This window comes from Dama dama, chromosome 13, assembly GCF_033118175.1.
Source record: "Dama dama isolate Ldn47 chromosome 13, ASM3311817v1, whole genome shotgun sequence".
Lineage (NCBI taxonomy): Eukaryota > Metazoa > Chordata > Mammalia > Artiodactyla > Cervidae > Dama > Dama dama.
The window spans coordinates 64918011-64945609 of NC_083693.1; the positions used below are offsets into that span (position 1 = coordinate 64918011).

General features: G+C 56.4%; 1 protein-coding gene across 2 annotated transcripts in view; it reads right to left on the bottom strand.

Moving 5' to 3' along the window:
- Positions 1–27599, bottom strand: part of ITPK1 (inositol-tetrakisphosphate 1-kinase) — a 157135-nt gene that overhangs the window by 54736 nt on the left and 74800 nt on the right. For both annotated transcript variants that reach the window (XM_061159325.1, XM_061159326.1), the window contains exon 3: positions 11081–11206. In XM_061159325.1, coding sequence (XP_061015308.1) covers positions 11081–11206 — 126 coding nt within the window. The remainder of the gene's footprint in view (positions 1–11080; positions 11207–27599) is intronic.

Genomic DNA, 27599 nt, shown 5'->3' on the forward strand with positions numbered 1-27599 from the left:
AGACCAGGGAGAGTGACAGCCTGTGTGTGTGTGTGTGTGTGTGTGTGTGTGTGTGTCTGTGTGTGTGTGTCTGTATGTGTGTGTCTGTCTGTGTGTGTGTGTGTCTGTGTGAGACCAGGGAGAGTGACAGCCCGTGTGTGTGTCTGTGTGTGTGTGTCTGTGTGTGTATGTCTGTGTGTGTGTGTCTGTGTGTGTGTGTGTTGTCTTCAGCCACAGAGCAGCCACATCCCACCCCCCCAGGGGGCTCATAAGTGGAGACATGGGGTGACTGGTGATAATAGAGTGGGGTAGTGTTGCCATGTTGAGGTGTGGGTGGGGGGAGTAATCCAGCCACGGGGGAGAGGGGAAGAGGAGAGGAGAGAGGGTTTCTGGAAGCCGGTGACGCCGAGCCACAAAGGGTCGCAGGCATGGGACACACGAAAAAACATTCCAAGCAGAGGAGACAGCAAAAACAGAGGCCTGGGGCGAGGCCGCCCACGTGGCTGGGCGGACAGAGCTCTCAAGGGGAGGTTACGTGAAGACAGCGGGGAAAGACAGCTGGAGACGGACCAGCCACGGGGTTTGGACTTGATCCTAAAGCAACAGGTTCTGGGCCGGGGAGTGACGAGCCAGCCCTGAGCTTGGCGGTGACCCATCCAGCGGTGTGCAAGGCTAAGCGGCTAAGCTTGGAAGGGACGCGTCCTGGGCAACGTGTCAGGCGAAGCGCTGGCCTTGGGGGCAGGTGCACTAGGCTTTGCCGGGCAGGAAGAACCGAGATGCAGGCCCTTCCCACACAGGGAGTACAGAGGAGACAGGCTGGCTGTGCATGAGCACTAGACTGGGCAAGGTGACCAGGTTCAAGGCCCAGGCAGGCTGAGTGAGCCCGGCTTACACACTGCCCTTCCCAGGACCCTGAGTGCCCGGCGGGGAAAAAACAACAGGATGAGGAGGTGAGTACTAGGTCCCGGCACGCTTGGATTCTCTGTGACGTGGTGCCAAATGAAACTGATTAGAAACACCTCCCAAAGGGGTGGAACAGGGGCCAGGACCTGCTTGGTGGGAGTGCTGCTGGCACAACTTCTATGGAGAGACGTTGGGCAACGGCCAAAATTAAGAAGACATAAACTCAGCATTTCTATTTCTAGGTGTTTTTCCCACATAATTCCCCACATGGGCACGCAAAGATGTATGTTCAAGGATATTTACCTCTGCGGCATTTCCAAAACATGATGGGAAACGTTCTAAGTGTCCAGCAATAGAGGACGGGTTAAGAAAAGGATTTAAGGCCATTTGGTGGAATACTGCGCAGCTATTAAAAAGAATAAGGCAGCCTGAAGGAAGGACTGCTATGGAATCATTTCCAAAACAGACCACACAAAACAATGGCTTTGTGTGGGGATGGGATGACCACCTTTGCTCCTGAACACAGAATTCCCTGAAAAGGTTTCAGGCTGCCCCTTCCCAGATGGGGGCTGGTGGCTGGGCAGCAGGGGGAGGAAAAGACTCCTTAAATTTGCTGCATGTGCACATGTTAGCTACGTCAGATGGCAGAGAGCCAGACAGAGAGGACACAGGGAAAGCCACACCTAAGGAACCCACCAGAGCCACAGTGCATGAATAGACTCGTAGCACTCACTGTCCCAGGGGCAGAAGGTGGGGGAAACACTGGAGCGTTCCGGAAGCTTCCTGGCAACAGAACACCAGCCGTAACCCCCACCTGTCCCTGTTGGGGAACAAGCCCCAGAACAAGGGTTTCAGAAAGGGCAAGACACTGGAGGAATCCAGGGCTGAACTGTACGTGACCCATGCCACGGATAGAGCTGAGGGGAAACCCCTTCTAGATGGGGAGACGGGAGGAGAGTGAGGGGCTTAGGGAAAGACTGCCTGACGGGGTGGGATGGGCCTGAACATCTTGGGTGTGCCAAGTGCCCACCAATGGCTTCCAGATCACAGGCCCTCATCCCATCCCAAAGCCGGATGCCACTGACAACCATCCATCCACCGGGTCACCTTCCCAGACAGTCTGCAGTGTCACGCGCCTCGCTCAACCATCAGAGGGAAAACCATGGTCCCCATGGCGGGGACACTGCCGTTCACAGGACTGATGGAAAGTTCACGAAGAAAAGCAATCCCACCGACGGATAACCCCGAACGCTGAGGAAGAGAGGGCGGGGAGGAAACGGAACACTTTACCATCTGAGACAACAAACACCTTCTCCCCTCCTTCCCAGGCCCCGGACTAGAACAATACCCTTCTTTCTGCCCCTGGACCTCAGCACCAAACTTGTAGGCATCCTCCACCTCCCGTCTGTGGGAGGCTGGCAAGGTGCCCGGCCAGGCTATGCACCTGACCATCATCACATGCCCTGTCACAGCGCCAGGGCACTGCTCAGGCCCTCGAGCAAGCAGAGACTGCGGCCACAAACAGCTTTGGGGCTGGTGGGGGATGTGCAGGGCTGGGTGCAGCCGGGAGAAGGCACCTCCCCAGGGGCTGACTCTCACCCAGGACAGGCTGGCATTTCCACTCAGCAGCCACTGGTGGGGCTGGAGGGGGTCCCAGCGGCATCACAGCGAACACAGTGAGCACCAGAGAGGGGCTGCCTGGTCCCAGGAGCTCGGTGTCACCCCAGCTCAGCAGCGGCCCCCTCACTCCCTAAGCACCTGTCCTAACCCCGTGCACCTTCTGCACCCACACGTTCAGGTGAGCTGGTGGAGCAGCCCCTGCCCTCGGGCCGCGTCCCAGGAGCCAGGCCACAGGCCGGCTCTGCCCGCCCCACCCGAGCCTGCAGCCTCCAGCCAGAGTCGGACTCTCGGCTCCCCGAGGCCTGCGGGGTCCCTGGCCTGCTCCGCTGGGTATGCCACGTTACAGCCAGGACTCGGGACGCCCGTGCCAATGTCAGTGGGGAGACAGAGGAGTTGCCCGGAATCACAGCAGAGTTTGCAGGGTGCTGCTGAACTCTGGGACCCGGGGCCACTCAGGCCGGGGCCCCTCACCCCTGCACTCAGCCACCCCGCCTTCCCAGCCTCTGGCTACAGGAGAACAGACAGCTGTGGCTGCCAGCCGTGACCCTGACCGAGACCCCAGGAGCTGCAGACCACCGTCTCACTTCCGGCCGCCCATCTCCGCCCTCTCCTGAGCAGTGGCCATCACAGGCCCAGGCTGCGCACTCTCGCCCGCCGCTGTGCTGGGCTGCACCAGCCTGTTCCAGGTCCCCAGGCCTCTGTGCTGTCCTGCGACATGGCCCTCGGCCTGCTCCACAACGTCTCCCTGCCTACCAGGCTTTTAGGCCCTGGCTCAAGTGTCACCTCTTCAGAGAGGTGATAAGAACCTCCAGGTTATGACAGGCCTTGATTCTTCTTCTTCCTAGAACTCGCCACGGGCTTCCCCAGGTGGCACAGTGGTAAAGAATCTGCCTGCCAATGCAGGAGATGCAAGAGACATAGGTTCAATCCCTGGGTCAGGACGATTCCCTGGAGGATGTGGCAATCCACTCCAGTATTCTTGCCTGGAGAATCCCATGGACAGATGAGCATGGCGGGCTACGGTCCATAGGGTCACAAAGAGTCAGACACAACTGAGCGACTGGGCACACACACAGCACAGAACTTACCATGACTGGAGACTATGTTGCTTTTCCTCCATTTACTTGTGTTTTGTTAGTATCAACCCTGCCTCCCCTATATCAATAAACACACACACACCAAATACAAATCTATGGGGACAGAGTCTGTGTCCACCTGATCTGTCTTACTTTTTGTATCTGTGATGTCTTTTAAGATTCCTAGCACACAGTAAGTGGCTAATTGAGGCTCGTGGAATAAAGGACATAATGGTTATTTGACAAATGATCTCACGGATCAATGGAGAGACAGAGACACAGGCCAGGACAGGGACTAGAAGCCAGAGAGTGTGCAAGGCCTGAGGCAGGGGCCCGGACCCAAGCCGGCATGGGAAGGTCCTCCCGCCCCACTCTGTCTGTCCCCAGAGGACCGAAGTTGGCTGGGGCCCAGCACGTGGCCACCAGAGCAGCTTTATTCTCGGCTGGTGAGAGGCTTTGTGATTTATTACACGAAGTTCAGGGAAACCACACAGGCCTTTATCGTGGGCACACAGACCACACGGGTTGCACAGAAGCCAAGTCAGTAGGTCATGGCCCCAAACAGGCCAGGAGGAGCGTGGAAGAGACCTTCCTGCCATAGATGTTCCTGAAATGACGAACCCACCAGACTACAAACCTCTTGGTTGGGAGTTCTCGATTTCCAAAACCCAAAACCCAGAAGCCCAAAACATCCACAGGACCAAGCTAAGGAACCCTGAAATGATGTGTACATCACATCACTTGGACACAAACACAAAATCTGTACACACTTGTACACATCACAAAACTTGTACACACGTTTTCCCTACCATTTGGGGAAAATGTACTATTAGCAAATGTTCTAAAAGCCAGCACACCACCAACCCTGTGCTGTCTACACACACAGAGGGATGGCGGCCAGCTCCCGGAGTGAGCTCAGGCCCTGGGGCGGCATCCCTTCCCCAGCCGTCGAAAGTCCAGCTCTGCTCCGGGCAGGTAACAGAGTCGTAAAGTCGAGCGTCTTCCTAGGGGGCCGGCCTTCCTCTCCACAGAGAAAGGCCCTGCAGACAGTTAACGGCCCCAAACAGCACCACACTCCCTGGGGCAGAAAGAGCGATTCACAGCCACTGCCCGATTCACAGCCACCGCCCGGCAGCCTAGCCTGGGCACACAATGGCCAGATTGTTCGGCCACCTCCGCCGTGGGAGGAGGGGCCTCCCGACACAGGGCAGCTGTCACGGGGAGGCTGACCTCAAAGCCACCCCCGGAATCCTGTCCTGGGGCCAGGGCCACCAGATCCGCCCAGCTCTGCCCCCCTGGCCTCTGCCCAGCCAACATTTATTTCATCATCAGGGGGCACCAGCAGGGTCAGAGTCTGGCACGGCCAGACAGTGACCCAGCATCACTGGCCCTCATCCCCCAGGGGTCTGTCAGTGGGCCGTCAAGGCCCCTCTGAGGCATCTCTGAAAACAATGCAAGCTACCTTCTTCCTGAGTGACTGCAAGCAAGTGATTTAATAACCTCCCTGGGCCTCAGCTTTGTCACATGAAAAATGGGGAAGTTATTCCATTTGTCCATGGATTGATGTAAGCACCAAACAAGATAGGAGATGTGGAATGCCCACGGCCAAGAGGGCCCCTTGAGATGTGCTCTGGAAATGGTGGCCTCGCCCGTGGCTCCATGGTGATCATCTAAACCCTTCACTGGCGCTCAGGGTTCCTATTCTGACCCCTCTCCTGAAGGTCGATAGATTACCAGGTGCCGCCCCCAAAATGGGCAGAAACTCACTTAACCTTTGATCGGTTCAGATGTTATCTTCTTAATCAGACTAGAAGGCCTCCAACAGTAAAATCTGTTGCTTCTGTTAATTCCACTGGGTGCCCGCCGCACATAATACACAGCCCCGTGCTGGCGGCGGCTCGGTGCACGTCTGGGGGTGACAGGCTTTGAGTCAACACAGCTGTGAATCATTTCAGAGCCGCAGGGGCTAGAGGAAAACGGAGCTGGGGTCTTAAAGGCGATCATCCCTGTTCACAGCAACCGCCTTTTGGCTTAGGTACCACTGTTCTCAAGCCACTGTCTTCTGCTGCCATCCTGGCGTCTTCCCGGTGCGGCCGGGGGGCAACCAAGGCCTCGGTGGGTCAGTTGGTGAAGAGTAGAACCTGGCACAGTACCCAGAGTCCCCCAGAAGCCCACCCGGCCCTGCCTCTACGGCTATAATCAGTCCACTCTTCTGCTCTACTGTCACAGAGCTCAGATTCCATTTGGGGACACTTTCGTAATCACGGTCTCATTGACTCCAATTACAGTTAAGAGTTCTCAAGTTGGCTGGGACCGACAGCCACAGATAAGGCTGCTAGAGTGGTACTATTGCCATGGAATAATAATAATAACAAGGACCTCCCTGGCAGTCCAGTGGTTAAGACTTCTCCTTCCAATGCAAGGGTTGTGGGTTCGATCCCTGGCCGGAGGGCTAAGATTTCACATGCCTCTCGGCCAGAAAACCAAAACATGAAACAGAAGCGGTACTGTAACAAATTCAATACAGACTTTAAGAACGGTCCATATTTAAAAACAAACAAACAACAAAAAAAAAAACTTCAAAGATGTATTTTAAAAATACCTTTAAAAGAAATAAATTACATAAATTTAAAAGGAATAACAATTAAAAAAAAGGAATAACAATAGTAATAGCAATAACGATAATCCTACGTGACTCAGGGGTCACTAAGGGCTCCACGTGGGCAGACGGCTTTCACCTGCTCTCACACACCAGGCACTAACCGTAAGGGTGGTGAACGCTTCCACACGCTCATGACTGGCACCCGTCTTGAGGGCATCATGCCTGTGAACATATTTCAGCGCCTTTTTTATGTTTTCAAAGAAAAGGGCCCCGGGTATTGTTGCTCACCGTGTGCGGCTCCCGGGCCTGCAGGCGGCTCTTACTCCTCTGATCCCAGCAGGCACTCACGGGCCTGGAGGATCTGAGGGGCCACTGGACTGTCAAGAGTCCCCGAGCACCTGTCACTTTGGGGCAGAGACTAAGAGCCAAGACGAGCCTCTCTCTGAGGTGTTCTAGGCAGTGAAAAATGCATGCTCCTGATCACTGGGCCACCAGGAAGTTCCCAAAGATGGTGTCTTATATGATACCAGAAATATCAAAGTCCAGAACAGGGCAAGAGAGCGTCGCAGGTATGAGTGGGTGCAGGGGACCCTGGAGGGACAAAGGGGCTCCAGGGGTCAGCTCCAGGGGAGTGGGCATGAGGAGGGACGGGGCTGGACGGGCAAAAACAGTCAGAGACAGAAACTGGTGGCTGTCTACAGCTGGGAGCATGTGGGCTGCAGTGGCCCGGGCTGCTCAGAGGCCGGTCTGTCATGGCCGAGCAAAGCGCGCCGAGGACGGCGGGGGTCCCAGGGTGAGCAGGGGGCGCTGCTGAGCCTCGGATGGCATGTGTCCCTCTGCGTGTCGGAACACCACCATGTGCCAATGACTGCGGGGTCCCTACTGCCCTGAGCTCACCCGCACTGGCAATTTCCCCTCCCAAGCAGGGCCTCTCTTTCCACTTAAACCTGATCTTATCACTCCCACCCCCAGCCTGCAGGATAAAGCTCAAGCCCTGCAGCCTGGTGTGAAACACGCTCTCTCCATTCTTCTTGCCACCGAGCAGGTCCCCAGGTCCGAGGGCAGGCCCATATGCAGCCAACAGATCCGGGTGAGCTGGCCCAAGCCCCCTCCCTCCTCGGGCCTGCTACCAGCTGCCCCCCTGGAGCCGCTTTCTCCCTCCAGGGATCTGCCAGGGCGCCCTGCGCTGCCCACACCCACGATGCTCTTCAACTTCACAGACATGTGGGCACCGTGTGGAGCAAAGGGGGAGCTTGAAGCAGATCCCCAAATGGAGAGACTGGCCAGAACAACCCATAAAGAATTACAAACCTCCAAACAGACGGAAGGAAAAGCTCAAAGTTTTGGAGGCCTCGGACAGGGAATGTGCCTGCAGTTGGCTAATTGGAGAGACTTACCCCAGGAAGGGGCACCTGAGCCTGGGGGTGAGGACGAATTCCACTCCAGGGAACAGCCTGTGCAGAGGCAGTGAGCTGGAAAAGAGCTCAGAGCTTGAGCAATGAAGGGATGGGTGGGACAAGATGAGGCTGCGGAGGGAAGGAGGCCGCAGCCAGCCTGCAGGCCCCACGGGCCACGACAGAGCCTACAGTCTTTATTATCACTGCAGTGAGACAGTTTCTAGCCAGGGCCCTCAGGGACCAGGTCGGGGTGTCTCCCAGCTCATCACTCGGGGGGCTGCAAAGGCAGTTCCTGGCTTGCCCAGGCCTCTCCTCCGGGCTGGGAGCGCAGGGTGGGAGTGTGGATGGTGCTCAGCAAGTAGTAGCGTGCCGCTGTGGAGAAAGCGGTCCTTGAGTCCACAATGGGGGTCTGGGGGCCATTAGGAGGACTTAACGTCCTGCCAGCTAATGGAGATGAGCAGAAGAGGTGACAGTTCAAACTCAAACCTCTTCCCCGCAAGCTCATTCAGGGAAAATCCCGGGAAGCTCTACCTGGCCGGAGCCGCTGCCCTGAGGAAGATGATCGCTCGGTAATGCTTCTATCCATTCTAGGACGGCAGCGGCAGACCCACGCCCCAGGCGACACCTGACAGCCGGCCCTGGATGCTGCGGTCTCGCTGCTCCCCTGAGGCAGCTGCTCTGGATGCCAGGAGACCCCTGAGCGCTGGGACCGGGACCTTTGCACCACCCTAACCCCACTCACCCACATGGATGCAGCCCCCGAGGCACCTCTGCCCAGGTCTGTTCACTGATAACTGAATCTCGGGGCAGGGCCTCAGCGGCACCAGGCTGCCAGCTCCACAAGAACCTTGGTGCAGAAAAACAACTGAATCATCCCCATGATTCTCCAAGCCAAGCCCTCTTGAGACCAGTAGTTTTTTTTTAAAGGAGGGGGATGGTGAGGGGGCAGGCAGCAGCTTGGGAGCTGGTTTCTATGGCAACCAGCTTCAGTGATGTGTATAAACCCCAGACCCCTAGTCCCCAACCTGTCCTCAAGGGCAGCCAGAAAAAAAAGCATAACCTCTCAGCTCTGAGAATTCCTTTCAATCCCTGGGCCCTGGAGGCTTAGTGGGAGCATCCCATGAGCACATCTCAGAAACATATCTATCTTGACCCATGCAGCCCCAGGCCACTTCCCCAGGGACCTGAGCTGTGCCTTCGGAGAAGGCCCTTTGAGCTGCTCCCCTTCTGGGCCACATCACCTTTCTCTGTTTTCTTAGGACAAATGGCAGAAAGGCCAGTGCTGCGAACCCCAGCACCAGGGCCCGGCTTCCAGGCCTCTGAAGTCTGAACACGCCTCGGCCTCTACTGGCCCTGGGCCCCTCCCCCCATGCCTCCTCATTCGTGTCCCGAGAATAAACATTAAAACAGGCATCTGAAAACAACGGCCTGGTCAAGGTCAAGTCTGTCAGTCTACGGCCTGGCTCTGAACTTGAACCTCGTATTTCGTGCCGGGTGGGGTGACCAGGGCAGTGCTGATAGCACCAGGCCCCGCGGCGCTGAGCAGCCTCACCTGGCACCTCTCGGCACTCCTCTCTGCCAGCCCCTGCCCATCTCTTCTCCTCTCGGGGCCTGCACGAAGCGCGGCCTATCACCCTTCTCCCCAAAGGACTGTTCTCTTCACAAAAGAGGAAACGTCCTGGCCTTATCAGATATCTGCTTCATGCTCAAGCACAGATGGATAAGTGAAAACTCATCCCAGAGATACCCAGGCTGGAAGGTTATCCTGAGGTCACCCCAGGCATCTGAGGGCAGCGGTTCTGTGTGCCCTAGGTGAGACAGACACCCGAGACCAGCTGAGACCCCCCTGGGACATGCAGCTGGTGGCTGAAACCCTTGAAGCTGCATGTCCCCACGTCCCCCACGATGAGCTCACTAACCTTCTTTGCACCAGAACGGGAACTCAGGGCACCCAGTTCCCCTTTACTGTTCACCACCTGCCTGCGCTGTGGGCTGTGTGTCTGCTTGCGGGGAGCAGGGGATGGGAGGTTCCCCAGGGTTGGTCGTTCTGTAACCCCCCAGGGCAATGGGGTGGGCTGGGGCTGCAGTCCTTTATCTAAAAAAGTAATGACACAAGCAACAGTGGTGGGGCCGCCGGAAGAGCTCAGCAAACATCAGACCCGTCTACGTCCTCGGACACTTACTGCTCACGGCAACCTTCTCATAGCATCCCAAGACGTAGGAGCTAGCAGCAACCCCATTTCACAGAAGAGGAGAAGAAGGCGCGAGGTCATATGCTCACACTGGCCTTGACCTTCCAACCAAGCACTCACTGGGAACCGAGCACCGTGTGAAGCACTTTCACACGCATCGCACTGTTTACTCCTCCCAACACAGTACTGACACCATTGTACAAATAAGAAAACTGAGGCTTCGGAGGAGCCCAAACTCGCCTTCCTCCACAGCCCCCAGCGCTTTGGGAGAAGGAGGGGGTGGATCATGTCAGGCTGCTGGCCAAAGTCACTGCAGGGCACCACCTGTGGGCAGCACACCTCTGCAGGTGCGTGCGGGAGGGGAGGGGACACCCGCTGGGCCACCAACAGGCCACCGAGGCTCACGGCAGTCTGACACGGGCAGTCAAGAAGGGAGCGAGGGTGGCTGAGGTCACCAACCCTGGACTCAAGGGCAAAAGAAAATGCTGTCAGGAGGAAGGCTGCTGTGTGGCGATGAGATTCCCCTTTGTCCTGATCAGGAAGGACAGGATGTCACCCCTCCAGTCATCACGCTCTGAAAAGTGCTGGTTCGAGCATCCCTCCCACTGGAGAGGCCCTGGATCTCAAGTGCATTTTTCACTGATAACATGACCTTGTTTTTCATGACCCCGAGCCGCTTTCCTGAGGAATGAATCACGCTCTTGTCCACAACAGAGAAAAAACACAGGGCAAGTCAGTGGGGGCGATGGCAGAGGCGCTCAAGGCGGCGGGCAGGTCACTGTGGGGTCAGGGCCCAGGACACTGGGAAACAGGGCGAAAGGAGGAGGGAAGAGACAGGGAGACTTGGTTGGAGCTCAGAGACGCGCCTGCGGGTTCAAAGCCATGAGCAAGCAGAAGGGGTTCTCCACCAGGGCAGGACTCAGGGGCCCAAGGGCGGCCATTGCAGCTCAAACACCCTCAGGGGACCTTTTCATCAAGGGTGGCAAGAGGGTTCCCACCTCTGTGCCAACACAGCACCTGTGGCTCTGGCCATCTGTGCACGGAGGAGGCAAGGGCATGATCAGACTGGACAGTGCCCTGATCAGTAAATCGTATCTCTAAGGGTAGGCGGCAGACGGGGGTGGGGACAAGCGGGCCCATCTCACCTCCAAAGACAGAGGCCCCGTCAGGGAAGGGCCTGACTACAGGCCCACGTCTTGGCAGCAGCAGAGCCGTGTCTATGGGGAACCCAGCAGGACAGCTCCACGGCCTCAGAGGCACAGAGCCATTCCCTGCACCCCCACCACCACCCTGACCCCTACGCCCGCACACCTGGAACCTGTGCACCAGCTCCAGGGACTGGCTGTCGTTCTGATCGGCTTCAAGGATGACATCGGTCAGCTTGTGGATGATGACGTCCAGGGGGCCCTGCTCCTCGATCGGCCGGCTCAGGTTCAGCTGCAAGCGGAAAACACAGAGAGAGAAAGAACAACTTGAGCCCGTGAGCCTGCTGCCCTGTCTATCCCATCCCCTCTGCACGTCCCCAGGGCACGGAGAGCGAGGAGGGCCCTGGAACTCCTCCAGGGCAGGCCCCCTGTCTGTGCTTCTGTCCCTGAGCGCCAGGCTACCCGGGACACAGAAGACACACAGGTGGAGTTGGGGTGACCAAGGACCTACGGGTCCAGCAAGAGTCACTGTGAGAGCGTTTACTGGCCACCCTGCAGCTGCTCCACCACCCGGGGCCTCTTGGGTGGGGACACCAGGGTTCAGCAAGGTCAAGTCCAACGACTGAAGTCACACGGCCAGACCTGAACTGAGATCCAAGCAGACACTCTCCCCACGAAACTCCCCACGGTCTCGGCAAAGCTGTGATCTGTGCGAATCTAAGAGCCGTCGCTCTGCGAGGCTGGCCGCCAGCACTTCACACTGAGATCAGGGCTGGCCTTTGATGACAAAGCGAGGGATGCAGGGCCACCTGGAGCCCCTGAGTCCCTGGCTTGACCTGCTCCACTGGGGCAATGTGTTTATTTTTTCAAGAGCGTGGGGTTTGGAAGATCGGGGCCCGGGGGAGCCAAGGCTACTGGCTGACAGCCGGCATCCCAGACCCCCAAGACGGAAGCACCTGCCAATAGCCGGGCCACCTGACACCGTGCTTCCTGGCCGCCAGATGTCTACCGCCCGGCACGCGGCCGCCACCACCTGCAGGGCCTGCGCCCTCGGAGGCGGCGGCGCCAGTCGATCACCTGGCTGACCCTCCACGTGGCCTCAGCGGAGGCCAGAGAAGGCCACCAGCCCCACCCCTGCCCTCCGTCCCACTCCCCAAGTGGGGCTCCCTCCGGGATTCCAGGCTGTTTGTTTCAAAGTCATTAGGAAAGAGATCATGATGACAGCTCCAGGGAGGCTCGGTGCTAAAAACGTATGTCCATTTGTTTCTTTTTATCTTCCAGCCACACAGTGAGAGGCAATTCCACACATGACAGTGGAAAACACAGACTTCTAAAACCTGCCAAGGATTTCACAGCGAGGAAGCAGAGCCAGAACTGAAGCTGGGCCGGTCACCCAGCCCCCATCCCGAGTACCGTGCCCGCGCTGTGCCCTAGAGCCACGATCGCCTGGGTGCCTTGCCCTCTGGCTGCTGGCCACGTCTGGCCCTTTGGAGGCACCAGCAGAAGATGGGAGAGAGGATGGGACAGGAGTCTGGGTGCTTGTCCCCACCATCCTCATGGCCCCAACATCTCCCTTGAGCAGGGCGGCCCCTCTCCCAAGACCACCACTGTCTCTAGGCTCTTCCCTCCCCTCGTCCCCTTGGGCCTGGGGTGATGACACCCCACCACTTTGGGGGTGTCTCACCACCTCCTTCTGGCTCCTCTGACCCCGCCCATGCCATGTCATCCTCCTGATTTAAACTCTTTTTCCATTAAACCTTCAGAATGCACCAGGTCTTTCCTGCTGATAGCCTTAACTCCTCTTTTTTATTGTCTGCCAGGAAAGATGTTAAGGGATTTTCCCTATTGAAGAAAAAAAAAAGTCTCATGGACTTCACAAAAGGAAAATACTGAAGAACACTGATCCCTTGATGTTCTAGCCTGTGTACAAAACAGCAAAATCAGACCAGCTGAGCAGCTGCCCATCTTCCAAGACTCCTAGATGGGGAAGGGAAGTGGTACTTGTCCTCACAGGATGGCCAGGAGCTGGAGGTGACAGCTACACCTTCACAGACCAGGACCCCAAGAGCTGAGGAGGAAAAATGACTGGGTGAGGCCTCATGGTTGGGAAATGACCCACTGGGACCTGGACAAACAGCAACACAGATGGGCTTAGCCTGCAGCCAAGCTGCCCATGTCCTGGGGCCTGTGCAAAAGCCTAGCAGCATCCCAAGGCCTTAGTTTCCCCTTCAATAATAACAGGAAACTCCAAGGATCCTTCTGGTTCTGTCCATACATTCATTATTAATTTCCATCCAATACCATTTCTTAGGGGAAAAAAAAAAAAGAAAAAAAACAGGATTGGAAGGAAGGCAGAGCAGCCAGTGGCAAGTGGGAGCGCGGGCAAGGAACAGCTCATTCTCAGAGATGCCCATCTGCCCTGTAAGCAGTGGCTCCACTGTGACAGGCACCAAAGCAAGAGGCCAACATTTTCAGACTGAGACGGCTACGGGCGGAAGAGCCTGGGTCACGTGGGAGGCTGGGCAGGGTGCCCCAGGCCTCGGAAACCCCATCCCAGAGAGAATGCTTCCTGTGCAGCAAGAAGGGACAGAAGCCAGCCCCTGAGAGGACTCTGGGGTCCCCACGCCTCTGGGGAAGGAGGTGGGCAGGAGAGCCCCTGGGCTCGTGCTTGCCCGGCATCACCCAAGGTCTGTAGACCTGACAACTGTGGGCTGTTTGCAAAATAAGATCCCCGCGTTCCCGGCCACTCTGCTGAAGGTAAACAGTTGAGTTTTGGAAGCCGGCCACTGTCCTTTGTGTATTTTCCAAGCGTTTTTTGTGCCAGTGAAACCCTTTCACGAGAGCCGCGGCTCTGGACACACGTCAGGCCTGGCTAGTCCCCACTCTGCATCCTTGCCGGGGCCCAAGCAGAGCTGTCCGTGGCTCCAAAAGGCCCTCCTGGACCAGCCTTCCTCAGAGGACCGGACGAGCCGCCGAAGCCCTGAGGGGGTCTACCCCAAGGAGCCGGAGCCTTGGCAGTCCTGAGGGGGTCTACCCCAAGGAGCCAGAGCCTTGGCAGTCCTGAGAGGGTTTACCCCAAGGAGCCAGAGCCTTGGCAATCCTGAGGGGGTCTACCCCAAGGAGCTGGAGCCTTGGCAGTCCTGAGGGGGTCTACCTCAAGGAGCCGGAGCCTTGGCAGTCCTGAGGGGGTCTACCCCAAGGAGCCGGGGCCCTGGCAGTCCTGAGGGGGTCTACCCCAAGGAGCCAGCGGTCTCTCCCCACTGGCGGGGAAGGGGAGAAGGTCTTCCGGGGCTGCACCCTCAGAGTCCAGGGGAGCCAAAACTGCTGTCGGTCAGCAGGCTCCAGGCACACGCAGGAGAGAACCTAGGATCCTGCAGAGGAGGGGACCCTCAGAGGGGGCTGGGGGTGCCACAAAGGAGGGGACCCCTCACAGAGGGAGGGGGTCCCAGAAGAGGGGCCCTTGGCTGGGGGAGTTGCTGCAGAGAAGGGAATCCTGGGACCAGCGGGGCAGGTGGGGGGAGGCACCTCAGAAGCCTCGTTTCCCAGATGGGACGGGACTGGGGGCCAGGACGGAAGTGAATTCACTCCGAGTGTGTCATTTGGTTTTTCTGACCACACTCTGCTCACAGAAAAGGAAACTCTCCTGGGGGACCTGTTCTCCTCAGAGAGGATCCAACTGGGCCCCCCTCAGCCAGTCACTGGGGGTCCGGACAGAAGGGCCCCCCTGCGGTGGCCAGAGGCGCCACATTTCCAAGTCAGGCCACCCTGAGAGGCCGGCGCTGGATGGTGCTCTGCGAGTGCTCGGAATTCGGAGAAAACAAGGGCCCGCTGTTTCCTCGGTGGCGAAAGCGATGAGGCAGGCAAGGGTGGAGGGAGGCCCAGGAGGAGATGGAACAGAAGCCCGCAGACCCCAGAGGCCCAACAGCCACCTCCGACCTTGGGAACAAGCCACCCCGTCGTGATCCAAGGGGAGCTGGGTGCTTGCCTCCCGCCCACCAGCTGGCCGAGGAGGACAGGATGCGACGGTGGGCACCTGGAGACCCCTCCTGGCTGAGCGGCCTCTGTGCCTTGGTTCCCCCCTTCATAAAACAAGGATGTCAGAACTACGCCTTCCAGGGCTGGTCTGTGAGTTAGAACATTCCGTTTATAGATGTGGCACCTAAGCCCTCTAGACATCTCCCCGCTCCAGCTTGATCACTTGTTAACTTGACAAGTATCTTCTGGGCCCCTCCTGTGAACGAGGCACAGACGCCCCCTGTCCTCTCATCTCAGGGCCTCAGGGGGACCGTAGGAGCATCTCTGTTCGCACTGGGCACAGTCCCAGCCGCCCCAGTCCCTGCACGGGGTGGTGCTCCTCTTCCGCAGTGAGTCCTCTGCCTGGAATGTCTACCCACAACCTGTAGCCTCTCGTCCATACATGAGCTCTTACTAGTCTCCCAAGCCCCAGTACAGAAGTTTTCCAGACTCCTGAACTCCTCGTTTCCCAAACAGGAAGCATTAACGGCTCCTTCATCTCAACCGTGTCCCCGAGATGCTGTGTACATCCCTCCAAGACTGCACCGCAACTTCCCGGCATAAAGTGGTTTCTTTAACCTTCTGTCTCCTCCACAAGATCCTGAGATTCCCCAACGACCAGGGCTGCAGCCTGGCCTCCCCAGGACCTAGAACCAGGCCCCAGGCAAGAACTAGGCTGTTGCTGTTGTTCAGTCACCACAGTTATGTCCAAGTCTTTGAGACTCCATGCACTGTAGCCTGCCAAGCTCCTCTGTCCAAGGGATTTCCCAGGCGAGAATAATGGAGTGGGTGGCCATTTCCTCCTCCGGGGGACCTTCCCGACCCAGGATTGAACCCGGGTCTCCTGTGCTGGCAGGTGGATTCTTTACCAGTGTGCTACCTAGTAAGCCCAAGAGCTCGGCAGACGTCTGCTAAGTGCACTGGCAGCTTCAAAGAATGGAGCGAACAACGCAGACCCAGAAGGGACCTGCCACGGAGCAGGGTGACTCTTTCCTGCGAAGGGGGTTGATATGGCCTCCCGGAGGAGAAGGAGGTGTCCAGACCAAGCCATGGAAGGGAGAGGGAAGAACGGGATCTCCAGAGATGGGCAGGGGAAGCAAGGCTTAATGCAAGTAGAGGGGCAGCTGCCAAGATGCAGGACGCACCATCTGCATTAAACCCTCTCCTTTATCTATCAGTTCCAAACGCCTCAGGTGCCCTAAGCTACCACCTCTGCAGAAAGAGCTTTTCCCACAGCACTGACCGCTGACTGGCACCTTGCAGAGGGTGGCCCATCACCGCTCCCCCTTCTCATGCTTCATCTGTGGGCTGGAAGCAGAGGAACCAGTAGAAGATTCCAGTGCCTAGGGGACCGGGATTCGGCTGTGGTATAAACAATGAGCAAATCTTCAGTGCATTAAGCCACCAGGAGTTTGGGGCTGTCTGTGAGCCAACCCGAAGGCAGTCCCCACAGGAGAGATCGTGGGTGGGGTAAGGGCGGGGGTGGGGGGATGCCAAGACGAGACGAAAGGCAGAGAGTTCCAGCTTTCTGAGGATTCTCTGGGCTGTACTTCCAGCTCTCCCTTTGCTCCCAAACTCCCCCACGCACTTCCCTGATGTGATCAACAACCAGGTAGATGTGAAAGCACATGCATCGGGAAGGCTGGGGACTCGGAAAAACTGGCTCCCACCGCCCACCCCATGCTGGGGGCCACTCACCCTCTCTGGCTGCAACATGCAAGGTATGCTAGCAGAGACCTGGGCTGCGGAGAAAAACCTATGCTTTCCTGAACAGCCAGACAGGCTGCAACAGCCCTCTCTACTGCAAAGGCTGCAGGTGAAGCCGGTGAGGATGTCAAGCAGGCATGGTTACTATTTCACAACCATGCTCGGTGGCCGGGTCCTCTAGGAGCGGCTGTGAAGCTGTGAGGCCTGGCATGTTATTTAGGCTCTGTGTCTCTCTCAGGGGTCCCCACCTCAGGCTGCTGTGAGAACTGAGTTAATGTGTATAATTACTCAGGACAGAGCCTGACACAGAGCTGGGGTGCTAGAGCCGTGCACTCATGCCAGACCATGGCTGCTGGCCTGAAAACGCGGGTTCCGAAGTGGGGTGACCACACAGGCTTGTCCTCAAATGGGATCTTCCTGGGTGACAGGGATGTCTTTTATTTGAATGAGGCAATGCTTGGTGGGCTGGATGGGGGTGGGTCACCAGAAAGATCAAGGCATGATTAGAAGCTTGGAACTTTCAGGCCCACTCCCTATCCTTGAGCAGCGAGGGTGCTGGAAAATGAGTGAGTGACAGATCATGCCTTTGTGACGAAGCCTTCATAGGAAATCCCAGGAGGACAGGTTCAGGGAGCGTCCTGGCTGGTGAGCGGAGGAGGAGCTGAGAGAGAGGCTTGCCCGGGGGTGCAGAAGCCCCTCCCCACATCTCTTGCCCGATACACCTGTTCCACCTGGATGTTCAACTGTACCCTTTCCCACAGTCCTTTATAATAAGCTGGTAAATACTAAGTAAACTGTTTTCCCAAGTTCCAGAAGCCAATGCATCAAACTAATCAAACTAGAGGCGGGGAGCGTGGGAACCTGTGATTTACAGCTGCTGGTTCATGAGCACAGATATCAACCTAAATTTGCAACTGTCATCTGATGGGGCAGGGGGCGGGCAGGACCTTGTGGGGCTGAGTCCTCAACCTGTAGAGCTGATGCTCATCTCTAGGTGGTCAGTGTCAAAACTGAGTTAAATTGTAGGACACCCAGCTGGTGTTGCAGGTTTGCATGGTATGGGAAAAGCTCCCAGTCAACTGCCATCAGACGTGGCGAGTGTGCAGAAGTGTGAGTAAAGGAGAATCCCAGGAGGTATGCTTCTCCTACAGTTGTGCACTCAAAAAGCTCAACTATTCCGTTTCTCTCGCTATTCTTACTCTTTACATTATTACTGCCCGGTGAAATCTCCCCTGAGTACTGTTAACAAGGCGCTTCCCTGGTGGCTCAAGTGGGAAAAATCCTGCCTGCAATGTGGAAGACCTGGGTTTGATCCCTGGGTCAGGAAGATCTCCTGGAGGAGGACAAGGCAACGCACTCCAGTATTCTGCCTGGAGAATCCCATGGACAGAGGAGCCTGGTGGGTGACAGTCCATGGGGTCTCAAAGAGTCAGAAATGACTGAAGTGACTTAGCATGCAGCACACATGCACCATTACCAAGACACACCAGAATCTGCATTCTGCAAAGCTAGGTCACGTGTCCTGGCTCATATTAGGCTTCTCAATGCATTTGTTGCCACATTTAAATGGACCATCCCCGTTAATGACGATAAGTAACACAGAGTTCTGACTCTGGGCCACAGCAGGTGCATGTGAGGACACCAGGTCACAAGACAAGTTAAGTAGCCTGTCCAGGGTCATCCCATCATAGCTGCATGGGAACCTGGTCTCTCTCCTGCCGAAGTCAATTGACTGCTAAGCCAAAGGGTGTCCCGGACACCTGGGGCTTTCCTTCTATTCCTTTTCTCCCTCAGTTCACGCCATGTGGATGGTGTATTTTCAGCTGTAAGTCACTAGAGGAAAAGTTTTTTGTCTCAATTGAAGTCCTGACTCAATGGTCCCAATGAAAAGCAAGTGGGCAGAAGATCCAATTTATTCTCTGGCCTCTCCAAGGTCTGAAGATGGAACAGAACTGCCATCTCCAACATTGAAAGGCCCCAGTGGGTAGGAGCAGCGCTCCCCTGAAAGGCAAGTCGGAGCTGGTGCCTTGGGGCCTTGGAGGACGCTGCCCTGGTCTTGTGCTTCTTGGTGGGACTGGATCCAAAACACAATGGGCAGGCAGTCCTTCGCTGGCAAGAGCGACTCTCCCTCCCGAAGGAGCTCCAAATGGCCCTCAGAGGGGTCAGGAGCTAGACGTCACATGCGGCTGATCCCCAAAGACCGCAGGCTGGGCCAAGCACAGTACAGGTTGCCCCCGCGGCCTCCGCCCCAGAACCCCCTAACCCACTGCCCCAAATTCTCAGTAACTGGATTCCAATAATGAACATAATAAACCACTGTCCGGTTAAGGCAGAGCATGGATAACCTTTCTCCCCCAAAAGATGAGGGGTCAACTCGATTCAACAGCCCGAAGATGAAAGTCCCTTGTGTGCAGCTCCAAAGTTCTGGGAATTTGCAAGCCAACTTTATTTCAGAGAGCCAGAAAAGTCACTGCCTCCAGCACTTGACGAGAGTATTGGTACAGCCTTGGCACCATGCTAGGCCCACCACAGGCCCTCGGGCAGTCACGATCCCGAGGAGCGGTGTCAGCCCTCCCTTCCTGGAGCCTTCTCCGCTCTTGGTGCCTAGAGACCTCCATCGGTCTCAGGTCTGGCTGGACCCTCTTCCTCTGACACCAACCAGTAACTGCCCTTCAGGCTCAGGTCACTCTTTCCTGGGTCCCAGGCAAGACGCTTACCTGCCTGGTGAGTTGCAGAGAGTTCTCCTCGGCTGAGGCACCCTCGCTGAGGTCAGGAACTGCCTCCTGTTCCACAGCCCAGCTGGCCTGGGCTGAAATTCTTCCCGGAGGCTAAAGACTCAGACCATCCACCCGTCCACCTACCCACCCATTCACACAAGGTTTATTGAGCACTTACACATCCACCCCTCCAAGTCAATGTTATCCCCAATCTGCATGGAGAAAATGGATATGGGGCGGGGTAAGGTGAGCTTCCCAAGGGCACTGCCAGTGACAGGCAGGCCCAAGGGATTTCTGACCCCAAATCTACATGCTCCTTTCCCCACAGCCACCACCCTCGTCCTGTTTTTAGTATCTGTCCCCCAGAGCAGGGGCTGGGACCCCCAAGGCCCCCAAGCGTATTACGCCTATGTTGGATTCAGGGAGGGAGGGTTCCACAGGGCCCATCGGAAACCCCGATCAAAGTCCCCACAGAAGTCCCAAGTAGCCTCAGGAACACGCTGCAGACACCCTGCAGGGGCGGGTGAAAAAGTCGAGGGTGCCTCGGGGTCACAGAGCAGAGAAGGACACAAGCCAGGGGACGAGCAGGGTGACGCAGCTCATAGTGCTAGGACATGAACCCTCCAGAGGGGAGGCCCAGCCTCCACAGGGAGCCCAGGAGGCCGAAGGTCTTACCGCAGCTGTGCTCTAAGCCTGGCTAGCGGTGGCGGGTGGGGGGTGGTGTCTCTGCCTCGGGGTGTCTGTCTACAGCCAAGCAGAATGTAGTATCAGAGTCATCAGACATGTGCCTGCTAAGACACTTCAGTCGCGTCCGACTCTTTGCGACCCCCTGGACTGTAGCCCACCAGGCTCTTCTGTGCATCAGATTCTCCAGGCCAGAATGCTGGAGTGGGTTGCTATTTCCTCCAGGAGATCTTCCCGACCCAGGGATCAAACCCGTATCTCTTACGTCTTCTGCACTAGCAGACAGACTCTTTAACACTGGCACCATCAGGAAGCTAGTCACCAGACACTGACCCTCAATGATCCAAGAGGGTAAATGAGGGGACAACAGTCCCCCAGAGAGGCTCCTGTTCACTTCACTTGACCTTCCCAAAGCTAAAGCCTGGGCTGAGACGAAGCGCGGCGCTCCATCTGAGCTTCCAGCCAGCTGAACTCAAATGCCACCACCCCTCTTCCAGACCCTTCCCCACCCACCCCATACACACGTTGGCTCTCAGCTTCCTCCCTGCATTTCCAACTGAGAATTTTAGATCAAGCGTGAACTGACCTGGACCCCAACTTCCCTTCTAGATGGTAAACTCAAAGTCAGTACCCAAAGCGTGGTGCACATCCTCCATGTGGACAATGTGTGAGGCCAACGAGGTGGAGGAGGTGTGGGAGGACGGCACCCCACGGGCCACAGGGGTGAGTGTCTGCAGGGAGCGGAACGGGACTGCAGGAGGTGTAAAAGCAAATGGGCTGAGGCGTGTCTCATCTGACAAACCCTCAACACATCAAGAACGTGGTAACACCGATCTGTGCTTCTGCTCTTTGAGATTTAAATAGAAGAGAAACCACCACTGCTTCACGAACCTGACACAAAAGACTGTTCTTTATCCTGGTCTTGTTTTCTCGATATCTCAGCATGTGGGGGTGGTGAGTGGGGATGACGAGAGGACCTGCTTCACAGGCTGTGTTTTCAGCCATTCAGTCCTCCTCTCACCCACCCACCCATGCACCCAGCCGAGCACTCATTCACTCACTCAGCAGTTCCTGTGAGTGGACGCTCTGTGCCTGGCTTTGCTCAAGCGCTAAAGAGACAACAGTGGACAAGATGGTCAAGGTCCCTGTCTCAAGACCTCATATTCTCATGGGGGAAGATGGACAATAAACCAATAAAGCATCACAACATGAATAAAATCAGTGTAGAGAGCATGATGCAGTGGGGGTGGGGGCGGGGGGGGGGTGGGGGGACTCAGCAGAGAAAGCCCATTATGAGCTGAATTCTGTCCCCACAGATAGGTTACAGGGCTTCCCTGGTGACTCAGCTGGTAAAGAATCTGCCTGTAATGTGAGAGACCTGGGTTCAATCCCTGGGTTAGGAAGATCCCCTGGAGAAGGGAAAGGCTTCCCACTCCAGTATTCTGGCCTGGAGAATTCCATGGACTGGATAGTCCACGGGGTCGCAAAGAGTCGGACACGACTGAGCGACTTTCACCTTCACAAATAGGTTACACGGAAGTCCTAACCTTCAGTACCGTAGAATGTGACCTTATTTGGGAACTGGGTCATTTGCAGATGTAATTTGTTAAGCGGACATCATACAGAAGTAAGGTGGGCCCCTAACGCCACATGCCTGGTATCACTATAAAAAGGAGAACTCTGGGTGCTGACATGTGGGAGAACGTCACGTGAAGATGAAGGCGGAGATCAGGGTGATGCACCTACCAGCTTAGGACACTGAAGACCACCAGCCACACAGAAGTGAGGAGAGAGGCCTGGGACAGACCCTTGCTCACAGCCTCAGAAGGAACTAAACCCGCTGACACTCTGGTCTTGATTTCCAGCCTCCAGAGCTGGGAGACAACAGGTTTATTGTGTAAGCCGTACAGTCCTGAATTCATTGTGGCAGCCAAGGGAACTCATGCGAGGCCCCTCTGAGGACGCACCATCTGAGCTGAGACCCGACCAAGGAGAAGGACCCAGGAATGATGGAGAAGGAACGGGGAAAGCCAGGTGGGGCCCCCAGCACAGGCTGCATTCAGTAGGTCCCGGGGAAGGGTGACCAGGACACGGGGCAACTTGTGCAGAGCCTCCAAGGGCGGGATGGAGTTGGGAAGAGGTCCCCTGGGGGAGGCGAAGCCCCTGGAGGGCGCTGGGCAGGGAGTCACGTCTCAGATCTCTCTGAAGATACCAGCCCGGAGGTTGACACGTATGAGGCGCCAGTGCCCGCCTCACACATGTTGTGAGCACTTAACAAGCCCAGCTGTCATTTCTATGGCCTCATCGAATAGCTGGCTTAAGAAAGAACTTCCAAAACCAGGACGCTCTGAAGAGGGCTGCTCAGGAGCCTGGCGCTGAATGGCCAGGTGACCCAGGCCAGCACTCTCCTTGTCTGTAACCTGGGGGCCCTGTCTTTATTTCTTAAAGATTTTTTTTAACTGTTTACTTTGTATTGGGGTATGGCCCCTTAACAAACAGTGTTGTGATAGTTTCAGGTTATCAGCAAAGGGACTCAGCCATATGTATACATGTATCCATTTCCCCCCAAACTCCCCTCCCATCCAGGCTGCTGCATAGCGGTGAGCAAAGTTCACTTGCTATAACAATAGGACCTTGTTGGTTATCCATTTTAAATATAGTAGTGTATACATCCACCCCAAGCTCCCTGACTATCCCTTCCTCCCATCCTTCCCCCCAGCAACCATGGGTTCATTCTGTGAGTTTCTTTCTCTTTTGTAAATAAGTTAACTTGTATCATTTTAAAGATTTGGGTTTTTTTTTTTTTTTTTTTAATGTGGACTATTTTTTAAGTCTTTACTGAATTTGTTACAACCCTGCTTCTGTTTTCGGTTCTGGTTTTTTGGCCAGGAGGCATGTGGGAGCTTAACTCCCAGACCAAGGATTGAACCCACACCCCCTGCATTGGAAGGCGAAGTCTTAACCACTGGACCACCAGGGAAGTTCCAGGGCCCGTCTTTAATATGAGACCCCCGGGTGGGCATCTAGAGCTGGTGGGATGAGACTGGCTGCCCACCCCCAGCTGGGATCCCCAAACAAGGCTCCCTCCTTCCCTGCACAGCCCTGGCTCCTGGCCCTAGAGGGTTTTTTTCCCTGCTGACAACAGAAAACACATCTCAATGTTGCTTTTATCTCCACGTTCCTCCTGGAATGACAACTGGCAGCCGCGTCACAAGTGGCTAAGAATTCTCCAGGCCAAAAATACATCCTCTTTGTGCATCCTTCTTACCATAAGGAAGGAAAACTTTGAGTCAAACTTCTACAAAGCCTGCAAAGATTATTTTTCAAGCCCTGAAGCAGTTCCCTTCCTACAGTCATTTATTTCCAGCCCAGAGAGCATTCCTATCCCTTGAGGCGGTTTCCAAACTGGTATTTGATATAATGTTAATGAAGGAGTTTTTTAAAAAAATTAAATACATCCCATGAAAAAGAAAAGTTCAGTATTCCAAATTGCTTCAAGAGGAGCTAGGTGGTGTCAAGTCAAATTGGCATCTTTGGCGCAGGGCTCAGGTATTTTAAAATGCTCATGCGGTGACTTCCCTGCTGGTCTGGTGGCTAAGACACTGCGCTCCCAAGGCAGGAGCCCAGGGTTCGATCCCTGGTCAGGGAACTAGACCCGCATGCGGCAACATAGACCAGGCGCAACTCCATACAGACACACATGTATGCATAAAACGCTCGTGTGCACCGGCGGGGGACAAAGGGAGACGTTGGCACTGGCACCCTTCCTGAACTGGCTTGGAGAACTCTGAGAATAATGCCAGGTCACAGAAATGTAGAAACTTGACCAAACCACCACAGGACATCCTAACCAACACGTCTGCCCACCCGCCCTGTGTGATGGGAAGAAGTCCCCAGGGACCACCACTCGCCACGCGGGAGGGGCAGCTTGCTGCGCTTGTGATGAGCAGTGTCCCGAGGGGCACATGGTGACCTTGACGGAGAGGCTGCACTGCACTTACTCGATGCCTCTGAGCGCTGTTTTTAAGCTCGGGTCAACGAGTCACAGGGGTGGCTGACGGGCAGCTCACGCAGCCTGCGGAGCCGGCCCTCCTGTGCAGGGGTGGGCCTGGGCCCAGGCCTTCCATCTCACTGTGGTACCAGCTGCTCAGGGGTGCTCGGGAGGCCTCGACACAGAGACACCCAGGGACTTGGAGCGGAAAGCGGGGAGGTGGCAATGCCCGCCAGCACAGAAAGGTGCCGCTCTCTAAGGCGGGGCGGAGGAATGAAATCCCCGGTGGGTTTTCCCCGGGGTTTACAGATTAAATCAGCAAATGCAAATGTGCTATCACAACTTCTGCTCAGAGGTCAGTGACTAAGTGGTCTCTAGGATTCCTGCAGTCCTAGAGGTGAGGAGGGAACCCGAGGGTCCCCCACACGAAACTTGGGGGTGTGGCGACTGGGTTCAGGAAGGTCCCGGAGGAGATGACATCGAGGTTAGCACAGTTGCACCTTGGAGGAACTGGAAGAAACAGCCTCGTATCTACTCACGGGGTTGCCAAACCTAATGCGCAGTTCCTTTTTCTCATCTTAGCAGGGCCTTTATCAGTGTTCCACATAGAAGCCTGGGCTTTCCAGGTGGCACAGAGGTAAAGAACCCACCCGCCAACGCAGGAGATGTGGGTTTGATCCCTAGGTTGGGAAGATCCCCTAGAGGAGGAAACGGTAACCCACTCTTTTTCCGCTATTCTTCCCTGGGAAATCCCATGGAGAGAGGAGTCTGGCAGGCTACAGTCCACGGGGTCACAAAGAGCCTGATGGCTGAGCACGCACACAAGCACCCAGGGGCCCCTGTGCCCATCAGACATCTCCCAGCATCTCCTCTGGGCCTGGTCCCTTCCCGGGTCCCAGCACAAGGACCAAAGCCAAGAGCGGAGAAAAAATGGACCAGGAATCAGGACCCAGTGACCACAGGGGTGGACAGGGCAGGAGTGCAGGGCTGTGCAAGGGGTCATACCAGGAGAGGTGGGGGTGGAGAGGTGTAACCCGAAAGAGAGTGAGCTTTGTCAGGGCAGAGGCCACGTCAGAGGCCATCCTGAGCAGGGGGCACTGGGCCAGTGTGTGTGAAGGGGCTCAGGTCAGAGAGCCTGGGGACAGAGGAGAGGCTGGAAAGAGGGCACACAGATCCCCAGGGGCCTCAGGAGCCAGTTGTTCAGTCGCTAAGTCGTATTTGACTCTGCGACCCCATGGACTGCAACACACCAGGCTTCCCTGTCCTTCACTATCTCCCAGAGTTTGCTCAAACTCATGTCCACTGAATCGGTTCCTCTGTCTAACCACCTCATCCTCTGACACCCCTTGTCCTCCTGCCCTCAATCTTTCCCAGCATCAGGGTCTTTTCCAATGAGTCGGCTCTTCACATCAGATGGCCAAAGTACTGAAACTTCAACATCAGCCCTTCCAATGAGTAGTCAGGGTTGATTTCCTTTAGGATTGACTGGTTTGATCGTCTTGCAGTTCAAGGAACTCAGAAGCCAGGGAGGGTTTGTAATGGGAGGGAAAGGCTGTAGGGGGAGTGTGTATGCCTATGAGTGTGGAGCAGGGTAAGACCAGAGCACTGTGTGTGTGTGTGTGTGTGTGTGTGTGTGTGTGTGGAGCAGGGTAAGACCAGAGCACTGTGTGTGTGTGTGTGTGTGTGTGTGTGTGTGTGTGTGGAGCAGGGTAAGACCAGAGCACTGTGTGTGTGTGTGTGTGTGTGTGTGTGGAGCAGGGTAAGACCAGAGCACTGTGTGTGTGTGTGTGTGTGTGTGTGTGTGTGGAGCAGGGTAAGACCAGAGCACTGTGTGTGTGTGTGTGGAGCAGGGTAAGACCAGAGCACTGTGTGTGTGTGTGTGGAGCAGGGTAAGACCAGAGCACTGTGTGTGTGTGTGTGTGTGTGTGTGTGTGTGTGGAGCAGGGTAAGACCAGGATACAGGAGGGCTCCTGGGCAGCATGGGGGTAAAGACAATGGTGCAGAACTAGGACAGTAATGGGGGTAGGGAGGGAAGAAGCAGGACTGTACAGTGACCTAGTAGCCAGGGATTGAGGATGGGGTGGGCATGTGCCCAAAGGACAGATTCCCTTCAAGCAAGGGGGTAGGGGGTGCCGGCCCCAGACTTTCTCCAAAGCCAGGAGTGGGGAGAAAAGAGTGGGCTCTGACGTCAGGGTCTCAGGCCCCCAAACAAGGTGTGAGCCCCCCAAAACGACCTAATATTCTGCCCACGGATCCTCCGAGCCTCTGATCCAACACCTGGTCACAGTGCCTTCCCTCAGCATCCTGCCCCAGGGACTGACTGATGCAGGAGGGAGATCCAGCAGTTCCTATGGCAACCACCCCTCCCTCCCTGCAGGAGGGGGAGACTCTGGAAAACCCACAGATGAAGCAGCGGAATGTCCTGGAAGGCAAGGAGACTCCCTGAATTCCTTGATCCTGACCCAGAAAACTCTTCTTCCCTCTGGCGAGCCAGCAAGCGTCCTCAGAAGGTGACTCTTGTCGCTCTGCCTGGCGGTGCCTCTGCTCATTTATCTGTGTGCATTTCCAGAACCTTCTGCCCGGAATGGACTCTGGAAAGGTGGGCTCTGCCACAGCTCTGACTGTCCTGGGTGGGGAGGACCTGTCTACTCCACTTCCCCCTCAGAAAGCGGGTGTGTCCAGGTCACCCATGCGGGGAGGGTGGGGGGACTTGGCGCATGTCTGTGCTGCCTGAATGGATGCGTGCTGACCTGCTCAGCAAGGTCAAGTCAGAAAGTAAGGCGACAGCCATTAGGAGCGAGCTCACCCGGGATAGAGGACAAGTCACACCTGCAGCAGAGGAGGCTGAATGGCTCCGACACAGGCGCGGCGGGCCCTCACCGCTGGGCCCTTCCGGCTGGACATCCCCGCCCTCCTGCAAACCCCTCACCCCTCAGGCCCGGCAGCTCCTCCGCCGGCCTTTCCCTCCCCACCCAGCCCGGGCAGTGCTGAGGGAGCTGGTTCTCTGAGCAACCACAGCCTACAGGCCGGTCCAGGGTGAGCACACACCTGTCTCCCTGGGCCTTAGGTCTCCCAGGACAAAGCCCCGCTCGCCTCTGAGCATCACCCCCTGTCTCATCCCCTCACTGATCCCTGGGACCTGCTCAGGGCACTTCACCATCATTCAATCAACACACAGGAACCGGGCGCTCACTGTGTGTGCCCCGGAGCCCATGTCAGGGCAGTGGGGAGGGTCCTCGGGGGCAGACGTGGTTGCCAGGGGGCCGTGAGGCAGATGAGAATAGCAGCTCTTCCAGACTGACCAAGAGTGTGGCAGGGTCACCAAGGAAGATGCAGTCATTCAAGGGGGCGCTCAGAAAGTGCACTCGGAGGAGGTGGCTGGTGAGCTGAGCCGTGAAGGCAGAGCTGGGGGTGAACACCTGCCCATGTGTACCAAGGAGTCCCACCAACAGTGCAGACCACAGGGCCACGGAGAGCCTACACCTTGAGTCCAGGAAGAATGGGAGGCCAGCAGCTGGCCAGGGCGGCGCTGCCTCGGACAGAGGGTTTGCAGAGCAGGGTCGTCGGAAAAG